The sequence below is a fragment of the Microtus ochrogaster genome, linkage group LG7_11, assembly GCF_000317375.1.
Source record: "Microtus ochrogaster isolate Prairie Vole_2 linkage group LG7_11, MicOch1.0, whole genome shotgun sequence".
In the NCBI taxonomy this organism is placed as follows: Eukaryota; Metazoa; Chordata; class Mammalia; order Rodentia; family Cricetidae; genus Microtus; species Microtus ochrogaster.
This window is the reverse complement of record NC_022032.1, coordinates 1,866,207-1,882,238: the sequence shown is the minus strand read 5'-3', so window position 1 is coordinate 1,882,238 and position 16,032 is coordinate 1,866,207. Positions and strand designations below refer to the sequence as shown.

The following is a 16,032-nucleotide window of genomic DNA, read 5'->3' as shown; positions in this document are numbered from 1 at the left end:
GACACTGTCTACAAACACTGTCCCATCAATCTCAGAGCAGGGAGAGACCTTGCCATACCCACATCTGAGGCAATGGAGTCCTAGGCATGGCTGTGCTCATGAATACACATTTGCTCATGGTTTCATCTGTGTTCTCTGTCTGTCTCTGTCTCACTCTCTCTGTCTGTGTGTGTGTCTGTCTGTCTGTCTGCCTGCCTGCCTATCTGTCTGTCTATCTGTGCATTGCTGAGAACCGAATTCTCGCTTTAACAGGCTGGTAAACACTCTGCTACTAAACAACACTCCCAGCTTTCCTGATTAATATTCTATTTCATAACTCATAAGAACATTTTATTTTATATCCTCGAGTATAAACAAAATAGCTACTTTTCTGAACCATCTCAATATTTGTCTCCTTTGTCTTGAGTACTAATCATATTTTCAATTTTCCGTGTGATCATTTTTATTAATTTAGAGTTATATCTGGGTATAGCGAATAAAACATTGTGCAAACTCTATACGCACTCTATATATATTCCTCCAGTGTATTTCCTTTAAAGCCGGCAGTGAACTTAGATGAACTGCAACCAAATCCTCTGTACTGTGATGAGGGTGGAGGATATGTGGGAGAGAAAGAAGTAGCTGAAGTCCCTGCTCAGTACAAGGAGGCTTAGCAGGGCTGCTTGTTGATGACCTTTTGGACATGTCATTCCATGTCAGGGTCAAGTACAGCAGAGGACACATATAAAATAAGCTGGGGGCTCCCCTCCGAATCTTGAGTTTTTCCTGACATGAATTTTCCTTTCGCATTTCAGTGCCGTGGTTCCCTCAGACCTCTTTATACCAAATATTCCTCTTGGGTTTTCTTGCCTTCTGTATTTTTCTTTTCATTTTTTAAATAGCAATTCAGCTTTTATCTTAATGAATACACTGCCTGATGCAGCTAGCACCTCCGAGCTCTTATCAGAGTTTCAGGCTGACTGCTTGGTGCTAATGGATTAATCCTGAGAGGCAAAGAAAGCATAGACATTATGAAATACTCAATGTTGATTCCCAATTGTTCATTTCCCTCCAGTTCTGCCCGTTTGGGGATTACTCTTCACCGCCTTTGTAGCTGATCTTTTACTTTGTCCAGAGCCTGTGGATACTGCTGGCAGGAGGGTGCATTTGGTAGGAGTTCTCCCACCATTAGTAGACACCAACCCTATGATTGAGCAACAAGGATGAACCCCATGCACAAGGGGAACACACTCAGATAATGAGAGACAGGAATAATACGTGACCCATACTTGTATGAAGGTTCATGTGCATGGGCAGTGGGTGGTCCAGGCCGTTGACTACCAGTGTTACCGAAGAATGTTTCCACGTGGGGCCTAACGACAGATCGGTTACAGGGTGTGTGCCTAACATGGGGAGACAGGAGCAGAATAGAACGAGGACAGAGCAAGAGGGAGGGAGTCTGATGTGAGAGTCCCCTCTGTGTGCTGAGATTACCATTAATGAATAAAGAAACTGCTTTGGACCCATAGCAGGGAAGGACTTAGGTAGGCAGGGAAAGTGAGGCTGAATGCTGGGAGAAAGAAGGGCGGAGCCAGAGAGACGCCATGTAGCCCCACAGGAGACAGACATCGGAACTTACCTGGTTAAGCCACACCCACGTGGTGATATACAAATTAATAGAAATGGGTTAAATTAATATAAGAGTTAGCCAATAAGAGTCTAGAGCTAAAGGGCCAAGCAGTGATTTAATTAATGCAGTTTCTGTATGATTATGTTGGGTCTAAGCTAGCCAGGTGGCTGGGAACCAACAAGCAGAGCCCTCCTCCAATAGGAATCTGTGTGTATTGACTTGTTAGGATTGAAGGAAGACCCAAGGGATTGTGGGAATATAATAAAAGGATTGCTTGCATTCTGGCTTGTATGGGACTACATGTTGAGACACAGTTTGCATAGACTCAAGACAAATAATAGTACAAGGTTATCTGCCATGCTTGTATGCTTAGATTGCCCCTGGAATTGTAGAAACCACAGAGAGAAGGCAAATAAAATCTCTTAAATGGGCCTGAGATAGGGTCGATTTATGAGAATGAAGCCTGGAGAGTCAAAATCCTATTTTGGAAGAGCAATTACCAAGCACATGAACTCATAATAAATTATCTAGAACAACCTAAATGGGAAAACTGCTGGAAGGCACCCCTTGCCGACCAAGTCCTCCTATGCCTTCAGTATAGACAGAAAGCCAAGGCCCAGAGGGGTAAACCGTCTCCTCTGCCACTACTGTTTGGTCATAGAGACAGGACGGAAACCCAGACCAGGCCTCTGAGCACACCCCCTTTGAACTTCATTCCTTCACCAGTGCTTTGTGAACGCAAAGCCCCCAAGATGACAGATGCCTTTCTTCCAGGAAGAACCGCATGAGATATCAAGGTTCTTACAACGCGTCACTGCTCGCCAGCTCATCCCGACTCATTTAGTTGCTTGCCAGCTGGGGACTGTAAGAAGCTGTGCTCCCACTTCGCTGGGCCATTAGCTATTTCAGTCGGTTACCATTGTTTGTCATCATCTATAAAAATAGACTCCAAATCGGAGTTACTGCAAATCTCTGTTCATCGCTCAGGTCTACAGAAGCACTCTGGTGATGCAGGCTTCGCAGTCACCTCCCAAAGACCTACTGTGGCAAATATGATTTCTACTGTCATGACACCGGAACCTTTTACATGTCTAGAGAAAAAAATCTCGTTTTGCTGATGTAAATTTTTAAGTAAAACCAGATTTTTCTAGGCTCCCTGAAGAAGTTTTTCCATTTCTTACACAGGCAAGTCATAGAGGATCTGAAACATTATTGAAATCGTATTAATATGCATGCATTGGCTGCTTAGGGGTTGGCAGTGCTCAAAGACCATGCCTAGAACCTGAGGACATCTTCAGGGCTGAGCAGGGTCAACAGCACAATGACCGCTGGAAAAGCAAGTGGTGAAGGAATAATGATCATTCTTTCAGGTGAGTCCTAACAATGAAAATATGGTGTAGGCTTTCTCTGTGTTTTGGGCAGCACTTTTAGTCCTGGGCATAGAGCCACACAGAAGTTCCAAGCACAAGTCTGTATACTTCTCTCTAAACTACAAAATCACTGCTCTGAAGGGGAAACTTCATGGAATGCTAATTACCAGTAGCAAAATATATTTAATAAAATATAGTAGACGGTGAAATGATTAAATACACATTTTAATCTTTCTTCCTTCTTCCTTTTCCTTTCTTCTTCCTTTTTTCCTTTCCTTTTCCCTTTCTTCCTTTCTCTTTCCCTCCCTCCCAGATCTGTTTCTTGACATGAGTAAAGATATTAGAGGTCTTTGGGTACCATCTTCAGGGATGTGAGTTTTGAGAGCACTTACCACAAAATGTCACTTGCCAGAGAAACATTGGACTTGTTGCGAGAGAAAGAACGTCTTCTTTACCATTCAGGACAATGTCATCCTTATGCTCTGGGGTTTGTTGTGGTATCTTTCACATGGTAAGTGTTCATTAAACATTAGCCAAAATAACATAGACAACAAACATCGCAATGGGTATGTGGTACTTTGAACAAATCTTATGTTTATTTCTTATACCACAATCAATGCTATCAGATCTCATCTACCAGGTCCAGCTGCAGAAAATTCAACATAAAGGATGCTTGCGATTACTTTTGTTTGCGTTAATGTAAAGTTACAATTCTATAAACAAAATAGCTTCCCATTTATTAAAGGACAGGTTTATCTTGGTTTTAATGCTGCTGTGTCTCTTGTTTTCTCAAAAAGAAAGTGTGTCACCAACATCCACAACAACTTAAGAGCCAACATGACAGATCTGTCCTCCCACAACCTTAGGAAAATATTGTACAGAGCTTCTGTAAAATGCCATCCTAGCTCTTAACCTTAAAACAAACAGTGGGGGACTGCAAATAGAGGCCTTGGCGCTCTGAGTGAAAGAACAACTGTCCAGCAGCCTAACGCCACTCTTCAGCTTCCTCCATGCAGCCCTAGTGGACCCCTAACAGAAGTCACTTGGGTGGACAGAGGCACATGTGGGGTTAATTTTGCCTATTTTTTTTTCTTTTTCTTATTCAACATCTCAGAGTAAAGATGATGGTTTCCAGATCAATTCACGGCTGTTTAAAATGCAACAGCCACGTCTGAAATTAGGAATCTAGTAGTTTCCAGTTCCTGTTTAGTTTGTGTACAGCACTTACACGGCAGCAGATGTGCCAAGCAGATTCCATTTTAAAATCCGTGCTCTTCTTTTTCGGGGATATAGTCAAGGAAGATGCAGGCTTAACCAGGTTCTTTTAGACAGCAATTCATTTATTAGCATCATTAGGAAAAATAATGGGCAAAACCCGCCCCAGATGAGAAAGGCCTTGGCCTACAGGGTGTAAACAGGCTGCTGTGAACGTTCATGAAGTGGATTTCTTGTTGGATTTGAGGTTTATCAGAGATATAAAGTCATTTCTCATATTCCTCATTAAATCTGTTTTGCTTTGTTTTTTGTTGTTGATTTTTTTTTTCTGTTAGCGTTCCCAAGGCCGAGAGTTTCCTTGTCCAGTTCTTGGAGAATCCAGCTCCCAGATCATTTTCATGCAGGTGGTACCCAGAGCAACACATCTTCTCCCTCCGGCCGCTCCACCTCAGCATCCCTCAGGCCTCATCAGAGGTACAGATCCACCTGATCTCAGTTTCCTGGCTTTTGGGGTCTCCTCACCCAATTCCAGCAAGTTGTCTGCTCCCAGGAAGTGCTAATGTATAAACAATCCCAGCCATCATGTGACTTAGGGCACACGTCAGTTGTGGCAGAAAGGGTTCAGCTTTGCCAAAACAACTTCTCATGGCTCTAAACTGTCTTTCCAGCTTGATTTTATCCAGACAGCCAATGTCTTAATTCCTAATAATGTTCTACTCTACCCATTCTTCCCAGCCCTTCACTCATGTTCATCTGCTCTAACACCCTAGTCACCAATGTCCATACTTGCTGGTGCCCATCTCAGTTATAGTAATCATTTTCTCTTTTTTAAATTCTAAAATCATGATTATTAAAGGGTTTTTAAACTCTTTTTTGTTTATCTAGTGTTTTATTTCAGTAAAGGTGTCATTTTTCTCTACTTCCTTGTTCTACACTTTAAAACCTCTCAGATTAAATAATGAGTCATAAATAATTTAGTGTTCCCTTATAACTTTAGGAACAATTCCTTTCCCATATCAGGGACTTAGCAAGTTTGAACAAATGAACAAATGAATGAATGAAAATAGTCTCATCATAATATTTTCCTACCGCGTTCCCAACAATTGTGAGAGGATCTGAGACATTTAAACAGCTTTAAATTGTCTAACCCAGAAATGTGGGCTCTGAAGATGGGAGGAAGCCGGCACGCCGCAGCTAAGGTGTCAAAACACATTAAAAATAATAACGCAAAAATAACCAGGTGTAATCTAAGCTAAGTATTTTCCTTAGCACTTCTACCATCCAATTTAGCATTGTGTTCTATAATTATCGTTTCTGCTTAGAGGTCCTATTTTCTGCTGATGCCTAACTAGTTAAACTGCACACCGCTGTCACAGGCTGGAAATACCAGGATAAGGGAGAAACCGCCGTATTTGCTGTAATTGATTAAACATAACAAAAATGCACCTTCGTTGACACAGTAATTTTTGTTAAGTATGTGGTACTAGAAACCTTTAAACTATCCACTCAAGAACCATGGTTCTGACTGCATGCGAGAATCAAGGATGCAGAGTGTGGCTTTTCTGTTAGAGAGCACGGAGGAGGCCAGTCATGGAGGGTGTCTATCAACAGTATATGAATCTAGACACCGTGGATAATACAAAGGGGACCATGCGACCTTTGTTGTCATAACTCCAAGGCTGGGTTAAATGGGGCCAGATTACTCGTCCCTAAGGCCCAGTATGGGATATTCAGGCTTTAGAAGACTAGGAGAACAGCAATGTGGCATGGCAGGTTAAGGTCCTAGGACAGTGTTTCTCAACCCATGGTTGCAACCTCATTCGGAGTTGTGCGACCCTTTCACAGGGGTTCACCTGAGACCATACTGCATATCAGATATTTACAATATAATTTATAACAGTAGCAAAATTACAGCTATGAAGTAGCAATGAAAATAAATTTATGGCTGGGGTCACCACAACGTGAGGGACTAGATTAAAGGGTCGCAGCATTAAGAAGGTTGAAAACCACTGCCCTAGGGCTAGGACTGTATAGTTCAGTGGCCAACTGCTTGCCTGTGACTTGCCTACTATGAGCAAAACCCTGGGTCCTGTCCTCAGCCATGGAAAAATGTCAAAGTAAATCATGACGTAACTCACCCAACAAATCCTGTTAAATTTCCATGTCTGTTTACAATTCCTCTAACACATATCTGAGCTAATTAACTTCAAGAGGAGAAGAAGCTTTTGGACGTGTTAGTTAAAGACCCAATGGACCGTTGCTAAGGACCTGGGTAAAACTGTGTCATGATGAGGATGCCAACGAAAGAGAAGAGAGAGCCCACTGAAGACACCTTTCAGTGGTCCAGAGACTACCTGCTAGGCTCCACCACTTAAAGATTCCTGTCACTTTCCTACAGTGTCATGTTGAGAACAGTCTCCAACATATAGACTTTTGGGGGAAAATTTTGGATACAAAACCACTCAAAGTTTTTTCTGATTTGTTTTCTTTACTGTTAACCCCTAGAACCCTCAAACTTCTTCATAAAGTAGCTCAGGTTGTTGTAATTTCTCAATGGAAATTCTAATTAGGCAAAAAAAAAAAAAAACAACTCTTTCCAACGTATATCCCTGCCTGTAATTTCTCTCCCTTATAACAGCCTCAGGCTGCTTTCTGTAGTTTGACATTGCTGAGACACAAATCTCCAACATGCAATGTCCTGCTAAGAATTTTAAGCCGGGGCTTCATTATCTGCAGATAGAATACAGGCATTCACCTGTCACTTATCTGAGTCCCTTTTGCTCCACCCTCTGCTCCTGGCACTGCCAAACATTGCTGTGCGCCTCCATCATCCAACAAGCCCCACCTTGGACTTCTACAGTGCCAGTCCTCAGCTGAGGCTCCGTCCCTGTATGCAGTGCCTACCCTGAGCGCTGCTCAGGCATTCTAGCAAGCTTGCTCTCAAAGGCTCGGACTTTCACAGCTCTGTCCCCACTGACACTCTTGCTCCCTTCTTTAACAATTTGGCTCTTTTTATAACTCAGATGAGACATTTGGGTCAGTCACCCAAATCCCCTGTTCTAAGATGAAAACTAGGAGATGACTCTCTGGTCCAATTTCCCATGAATAAACTGTCCCCAACACCAATGGCACATGCCTGCTTAACACTGTGGCAGCTCCACCATGATGCGCCTGAGCTCAGTTTTTAGGGAATTCTGATCTCAGACCCACTAGCAATGGTCAGAACTAATAAAGAAATCCCAGGCAGTTGGTATTACCTTTCAGTACTAAATGAACTCCAGGGTCTTTGCTGTAGTCCTGTCAATCACAGACCAGTGCCCAATCTCTAATAGAAATGCTGATGCTCCCAAAAGTCTGCTATTTGGCAACATAGCTTTGAACGATGGAAGCAGGTGAGGGCTGTCTTCATGGGGATGATAAGAGCAGAACCCATGTTGGGCAGAATGCACAAGGAGCCAGGATAGGGAGGTGTCCATCCCTTAACCAGATGGGAGGTACAGCGCTTGGACTTGATGCAATGCCATACAAACATCTACCATGGTATCATGGCCTATGAAAATGTACAAAATGTGGCCACTGTTGTCCCCAAGCTCACTTTCTGCTCATCAACAGCCTTTGGCTAACTGACACTATCTGGAATCCTTGAGCATGCCTCCTTCTCTCTCCACCAACAACCCTGTGATCTCCCTGGGGCTCTCCAAGACAAGCCATCGCCTCACACCACCTGCTCTGACCTTTAGGTTGGAGTTCAAAAACTTCAGCAGTTTCACCAGACTGTCACTAACCTGCTTCAGGAAGTCCAGCCCCCATCTCAACGTCCTTTGGCCGTTTTTATTGCCCCTTTAGCACCTGTCACAGGCTAACCGTGTTTATTTCTTATCATCTGGCAAACCGGGAGTCTTCTCTGGCTCTCTGAAGTGTGTTCATCCTTGTGTGCCTGTGCAGATGCTCGGGAAACCCAGTGGAAAGAATGGGGCAGAATGGGGCAGTGGATGAATAAGTCAATCCGTGCATCAGAGCTGAAATACAGAAGTATCAGACAACAGGATCCTGCTCACGAAGCAGTATCTATCTCTAGCCACCTAATCAGGTCCTCTATTCCTGTGGAATCATGTGGGGACAGGTGGCCCATGGCCCGGCTACATGATCTCCAAAGCACTGGAATTCTCCTTGCAGAAGTCAGCTGTCAACTTTCTCTGACTCTCTGTGACAGGTGTCCAGTGTGCTGAAACTTTCTGCTAGCCTTTGGAAGGTGAATTTTGGTCCCTACACCACTTGGATACAGCTAGACTTAGTCATACCATGAGATTCTTCAAATTTCTGGGAAAGGTTCAAGGGAAAAGTAAAGCCCTGTGACCTCCAGTCATGAGAGGAGACCACCTTTTCTTCATTTACTCAGTTTCACATCTTAAATGCTACTTTATCATTAGAATATAGCCATAGACATATTATCAATGACCTCTACTTGAGCTCCATGAGCAGAGACCAATTTTCAACACCCTAAACTACTTCTTGCTGCTGCACTACGGTTACCACTGGCTTTCCAACTCACCACTTCTAATCACTCTCCCAGGGTCAAATGAATTATCTCCATCTTCCAGACCATCCTAGCTGCAGCTAACAGCAGCATGGACTCCAATTCTGCTACAATATCAGGAGAAAGCACAATTCAGCACCACAGGGAAGTCACTCCCAAATTCTACCATGGTGTAGTGAGTTGAAAGGAAATGACCCCCAAAGGGAATGGCACTAATGGGGGGTACGGCCTTGTTAGAGGAGGTGTGGTCTTGATGGAGGAAGTGTGTTGTTATGGGAGTGGGCTTTGAGGTCTCCTATGCTTGGCTATAGTCAGTGACACAGACCACTTCTTGTTGCCTGCCAAAGACAATAGACTCTCAGCTACTTCTCCAGCACCATGTCTGCCTGCACACTGCCATGTCCCACCATGATCATAATGGACTGAACCTCTGTACAGTAAGCCACCCAATTAAATGTTTTTCTTTATAATAGTTGCCATGGTCATGGTGTCTCTTCACAGCAATAAAAACCCTAACTAAGACATATGGTAAATGTGGAAGATGATGAATATCCCTTGGGTTTAGTTGTAAAGCACTGGGCTCCTAGATAATGTTTACCTTACCTCATCTTGAACATTATTTGATTCATTCCCCTAGAGCATCCTTCCTTTCCTTGGTTTTGGAGAAGATCTATTGTCCAGATGCCTGAGCACAGCTACCAAAGCTAACAAAAGGCAAAGAAGCAGAAAGGGCTAAATATGCTAAGTCACCCACCTCCTGGGATTCTGGCAAACACCAAGCCAAGATTAAAGCAGAACAAAAGTAAGTAGATCCAAGTCACTACACTATCTCACAGCAGAAATAATTCAAAGAGTGAAAAATCTCTCATTTTCTACTTATTTTGAGATAAATCTGCACCTTCTGACTCACATCCCACTTCTGGGATGTGAAGTCCTACTTGAGTTGCTTTTTCCCCTTGAAATCAATCTCCAATACAGCCAATCCAGACAGCAGATACAATTACATAGTGAGACTCTAACAGCCCCGCACATCCCTGAACCTCTCGAGCCCTCACCTCCATGAGGAGTGACTATGATTTTTTTGCATTTCTATATTTATACCAGTTTACACAGAGTCATAAATGCCATATGAAAACTTACTCATTAAAAGTATACCATACTTTTGTCAAGAATTCGCTTCTGGAAAACTGAGTTAATTATGCTTATTATATAACTGAGGTCTAAGCAAGGTTTAAAAATGTTTTTAAGAATATCTAAGCCGCTCAGCCTCAACCTTCTAAACTGAAGAGGGAATTGTTCATGGTTCTAGTGCTGAGTCACAGAGATGAGTACACCTGAAAACAGGAGGTGCTGAGTCACGGAGAGAGGTGCATCTGTAGCAGGAGATGCTGAGTCACGGAGAGGGGTGCATCTGTAGCAGGAGGTGCTGAGTCATGGATAAGGGTGTACCTGCTATCAGGGGCTTAGAACTATACTCTAGAGACAACTCAGAAGAGAAAAGCCCATTTACAGCTCTAGACTTCAGAGCTCGCTCTGTAAAAAGAAAGGGCATGTATAATTCAATGATATTTAATGTGACTTACAGGGCTATTACTCTTTTGACTTAGAAGCATTATTAAATTTTCAAATGCGCTAGAAAGCTGTGTGGTGTCTTCAGACAGAATTACAGCAGAAGAACCTAGAGTCCTCTAAAACAACAAATAAGCCTGGGCTTAGTCTCATTTTGGAGCTGTTAAAGGAATTATTAAATGTATAAAATGAATATTCTATACACAAATAGTCATAGTCTCGGAATTTATGTTGCCACAATTTCTGAATAAGAAAGTGCCTTCTATAGGTGTTTTATGCTAACACAAAGAAATTAAACTATAAAGAAAAAGTCTAGGGTACTTTCCAGCCATTCAATTTCGTAATTCTATACTCTCATAGCTGTTTTTAAAGAAGACTTTCTGTTCATGAAGAAGACAGGCTTTCCTTGCTAAATTATAATTCAGATGTAGAGAAGTTATCATTTGTTCTCTTGGAAAAAAAATGACACCAGAGTTGATACTTGTCTGTACATGTTAACTAATATTTAGGCCAATCCTACTTCTAATGCTTTGGTAGTCTATAGGAAATTGGCTTTTAAATTTACCTGTTAGTTGAGGCCACCAAAAAGTTAGAACAACGTGGTTCTATAGTTTCTAGTGACAACGTACAATGAACACCAAACACAGTAGAAAGTGTGCATTATTTGTATTGTTAGGTTATATGAAAATAACAGGTACGAAATTATGTGTAAGTCACAGGGATTGAAGTCAATGTACAAAAGTCTCTACATATTATCAGCAACAACATTAAATGACATTAATAATATGTACTTTGTAATAGGTTAAACACCACCAAATATTCAGCATGAATTCAACAAATGATGCATAAAGTGTTTGCCCTGGCTCTAAAGCACCATTTACAAACTTGAAAGTCACAAGCATAGAGAAGGTGTTCACAGATCACATGACTCTATGCTTTGAATAATTTAATTCCCCCACACTGATTTGCAGATAATTGAATCTCTCTCAACAGTCCAGATAATGTTCTACATACAGATTGAAAAGCTGCTTCTGAAATTCAAATAGAGTACAAAGGAGTTAGAACAGCCACACAATCTTCAAGCTGGAGGCCATGTAGTCCCTAACTTCAGGATGTATCCAATGCTAAACAATCAGTACAGTGTATCAGACAATGAGGTTCCCTGGGGACAACAGTTGTACAGAAATACACACACAAATGGATTTCCCTCTTTAAGGAAGATTTTACTTATTATTTATATGACTACGTGTTTTGCCAGTACCATGTGTACACAATACTTCCAGAGGCCAGAAGAGGGCACCGAACATTTGAAACTGGAGTTACAGAGGTTAGAAGCTACCACGTAGATGCTAGGACCAAACTCTAGTCCTTTGCAAGATCAGTGAGTGCTCTCAACTGGTAAGTCATCTCTCCAACTCCATAAACAGATTTTTGATCAAATAATTCAAGACAATTTGGGAATGGAAATTAAATATTTAACATATTTTTCATAATTGCTGTGCAAGTGAATGGAAACAAAATGAATGCCAGCCCCCTATCTCAAACTAAACAAAAAGTTAACTTGAGACATATCATAATATGAAACATAATTTCTAAAACTATGAAGCTTGTAGAAGGAAAGTCAAGAACATCTTTGGTCACAGGTATAAACAATGATTATGGATGAGTGTGTGCATGTTCATATTCATGTTCATGTATGGGGTACATGTGGGGGTCAGAGGACTAGGGCCAACCAGGAACATCCACAGACATATCTCATTAAAAAAGTCACATACGATCACAGGAGTATGAATCATACCAGTACTTGCATTGTCAAAACTCTTTTAAAAGTGTCACATCTGTTCATTTAAGTGTATGCAAAATATACACCATTTTTAAAATGGGAAGAATCATAAAGAATGTCTTATAAAAATTATTCATTTCATGACATTGCAGAAATGAGGTATGACCAATTGTGTGCCAGGTTTGTTTGTCTATTGGTTTGGTTTTGGTTCTGGTTGGCCTTTTCTTGTTCTTCATTCAGCAATTACTGAGTAGTGCTACATGCCTTCCTCTATTCTAGATGTTTTGAACTATCATATCAACGAGAAAAACTAACCAAAGACTCAGATTCAAGCTAACAATAGGTATGGAGAACAGGAGGAAATATTTAAAAGACAGGAGGAATACCATTATAATCAATAACTAATGTAATATTTCAAACCATAAACATTCCTGGTGCCATTTTTCTAAGTTATAATATGCCTGTACTAAGGACGCATTTTGCCTTATTAATTGACCATGTTTTAGGGGTATGTCAGAAATAGCATGTACACTTAAACCTTTTAAAATATGCCGAATTCTCAAGGTTGCTTTATTCCTCAACAGTCTGTAGTACTGAACATTTGCATAAATATAGATCAAAGCATCAGCTAGGGAATCCAAAGGACAGTGGACCCAAGGGCAGTGTTTCCTATGCTACTGAGTCACAGCCAAGTAGAGGTACCAAGACAAAGAGCATCCTTTTGTCTTCATACCCAAGTTAAGCCACTCTAGTGCAAGAGAATCTGATGCCCGAGCCATTAAGATGTGGCTGTGCAGTGCAGATAATTCAAACTAGACAAGAAGAACGTGCTGTAGGAATAATTCTTCTTCACATCATGGTATCTGGCACAAACAATAAATAAATCCTCATTTTTCTCTTCTAGTGCCCTGCCATGAAGGAGCCACAGAGCCAACTTGTTATTTACCATTAATAGCAACTTTGCGGGGTGGCCCTCGGCTTTGGAGCAACTTGTCTTCTGTATACAAGACAAACACTTTTTATCACCAGCAATCCCCCCAACAAAGAGCAGCGGTGCCAACGACTCAAGACGTTCTACAATGTGAAGTTAGCTGGCATACTGAAATAATAAGGACTGAATGGCTTTTCAGTAACTAGAAGCCACACAAGAAATCAAGCAAAACACTTGCTTGTTTGGACTTAGACACTGTTCAAACATTAAGAAAGAATCAGTTTCCACTGCAGCTTTGCTGGTGCACCCTGGGTCTTGAAACTCAGATCCACGAAGCAGTTTAAGAATCTTCCAGAACCATGCATTAGAAACCTGTTCTCTGTTTATGTGTTCTGCCCTTTAGGCACACACATGATTTTGCTCGCACGGCCTTCTCTCCTGCTCACACATCTAGCTCTGACTCGAATCCTTTTCCCTGGCAAAGGCTTTCTCGATAAACAGTCTTTCTCGATGAGCTTCTCACAGCATGACCTTTGATCGTACTCTCATGGTTAAGAGTCACCTAAGGTCATTTACTGTCAGAAGAATCCCCTTATTCAGGGTCCAGATTGGGGGATTAAAAGCATAGGTTCTTCTTACAGGATCCAACTGAAACAAGGTGATCTTCTCAAAATTGGTTTGTAAACCTTTGTGTTCTATAACTTACAAGTGTTATTATTGATGGTTTCCTAGCCAGCTCATAAAACCACATCTAAACCATAATGAACCAGGCTGAGGACATGGGACCACAGGACCTTTCATGGCATCATTTAGCAATGTAATATGTAGTACGAAATTTTGTTCTATCTCTACATGGTCAATATCAAGCTGCTAATAAAATGTTTATGTGATTATTGAGGATAAACTATCTCGCTCAGTGCCATCAGATGGTCATGGTCCCTACGCCACCAACTACAGCACGCATTGCTACTCTACACTCTGCAAGCCTCTGCTATAGCCTCAGTAGGAACTCATAGGAGATGCTCTCCAGCATCCTAGAGAGGCCTAGTGGCGGGAGGCAGGCGGTGGCTGCAATGGGCCACGGGGCACATCGTTGCTTCCTTTGGCTAAATGTAGAGCACATGAGTTTACATAAGCCAGCATTACTGTCCTTCAGCTTCTCTTCTACTACTCATCCACAAAAGCATTCACCAGAGAAGGAGCTTAACGGCAAACAGAAAGGAAAAACTAGTGTTTGCACCTCTGCATCTTCGATCTGAAAATTTTGGAAATGAGTACTTAGAAACAAAGGCGGCCTTAGAAGTCAAGCTGAAGCTAGCAGCTGCTCATTTGCTTTCAGGGCCATTCCTTTGAGAGTTCCACGCTTTTCTGTAGCATTAAAGCCCTACGAGCCATCACTCTGCTTTCAGAAAACACAGGGCTTCTGCAGAGAGCCTCTCTGGGGCAAATGATTAAGGGAGGGCCTACCCTTACCTCTCAGCTCCCCCAGATCCAGCGATGTTCCCAGCTGTTCTAGCAAGGCAACCCGTGCTGCGTTCTTCTTGTGCTTTTTACCATCATAATGCTGCTGGGCCATCAGAGGATTATTAAACCAGGCTGCACACAGGCCACAGTATCTGTCTGAGTCTCTCCTTTGATAGGGAGACGAGACCACAGGAGCCGTGTCCACCCGAGGGGCCTTGAGTGAATTCAGTGGTGTGGCTGTGGGAGAAAACAACAGTATGTCAGTTCATACCTGGGCATACTTCCCTTAGGTATTAAGGAATGGGCATCCCATGCTCGTGATGGCAAGGGATTGCCAAGACTGGGAAATTACCTTTGTCAACCATCATCTTGAGCAGGGTACAAATTAAAATCTCTCAAGCACCGAGATCAAAGTTTGGATTGTTTTGTTTTGTTTTTTTTGTTTTTTTGTTTTAAAAAAATGGAAGGGATGGTCATGATGGGGAAAAATAGTTTTCAGGTAAAATCTTGACAGAATGTTCTGTCAGTCAAGTTGAAGAACAATCAAGATGGCAAGATTCAGAATGAGTAAACTAGTGCTAAAGTTGAAACAGCCAATAAACAGAGGCACTGGCCAGCTGACTTGCCTGGTACCAACTGAGAGACCATGCTACAAAGGCCGGGTTTTTATTGGGATAGGCTATTTCAGACCACATCTGCTAACACCGGCGTTGAAAGCACAATCGTGCACCCAGAAGACCAGAGGAGACACTCTCCTGAGCAGAAGCTGCTTATCTAAGCCAAAAGGGCACATATCACTATTTTGAGATTGTACTCCCAGCTATTAATTTAACACATCCCATTGTGAATTTAGTTATTTCTGGCCCAGGGAAAGAATATAATTGAACTTGAAGGAGTTTACTAATGGAAAGTAAAAATAACTTCTGTATGCTTTCAACATACAAATTGCTTCTCGCCTCAGAATGAGTGTGCCTGGAGTTACTGTCCTATTTCTCTGATGATTGACTTCAAAGACAGCAGGGGGGATGCTATAAAGGTGAAGGATGAGGTTATAATGCATGGCACAGAACCAAATACTTAAGCTCCGAGGCCGGAACTCCTTCTCAGCCCCTCCCGCCCAAACACCTTTCATGCTTTGTGAACCAAGAGGCCACCTCCTTGTATGAAAACAAAGTGAATTGTGGTGCATCATAGAAAAAAATATTTTAATCCAAATGTTTTTGAGGAACAAAGTGGTATTCAGTCTCATTGGCTTGTTAGTCATAAGCAATTTAAAAGCATCTTCCATGTGTCCCTAATCTCCATGACAAGGATTTGTAGTTGACAAAATCAAGACAATTAGGGTGTTCTTCCAAGGAAATGCAACAGCTTGGGATATCAAAGACAAGTTAAAGAACCATTTAATCAACCCCTCAAGTTTCCAAGTTTTGATTGGGGGACCTTTAATGTCTGAGTCAAATGACTGACACCCAAATACATAGTTGTCACGTGACACTTTCATCCAAGCAGCACACTGTTGGGACAGTATCTCAGGCAGACTTCCTCTGATCCTCA

The 16,032-nt window shown here is 42.0% G+C and overlaps 1 protein-coding gene across 2 annotated transcripts in view; it reads right to left on the bottom strand.

Moving 5' to 3' along the window:
- Zmat4 (zinc finger matrin-type 4) overlaps nt 1–16,032 on the bottom strand; it is a 351,995-nt gene that overhangs the window by 97,204 nt on the left and 238,759 nt on the right. For both annotated transcript variants that reach the window (XM_026786971.1, XM_005362434.2), the window contains exon 5: nt 14,488–14,715. In XM_026786971.1, the coding sequence (XP_026642772.1) occupies nt 14,488–14,715 (228 nt within the window). The remainder of the gene's footprint in view (nt 1–14,487; nt 14,716–16,032) is intronic.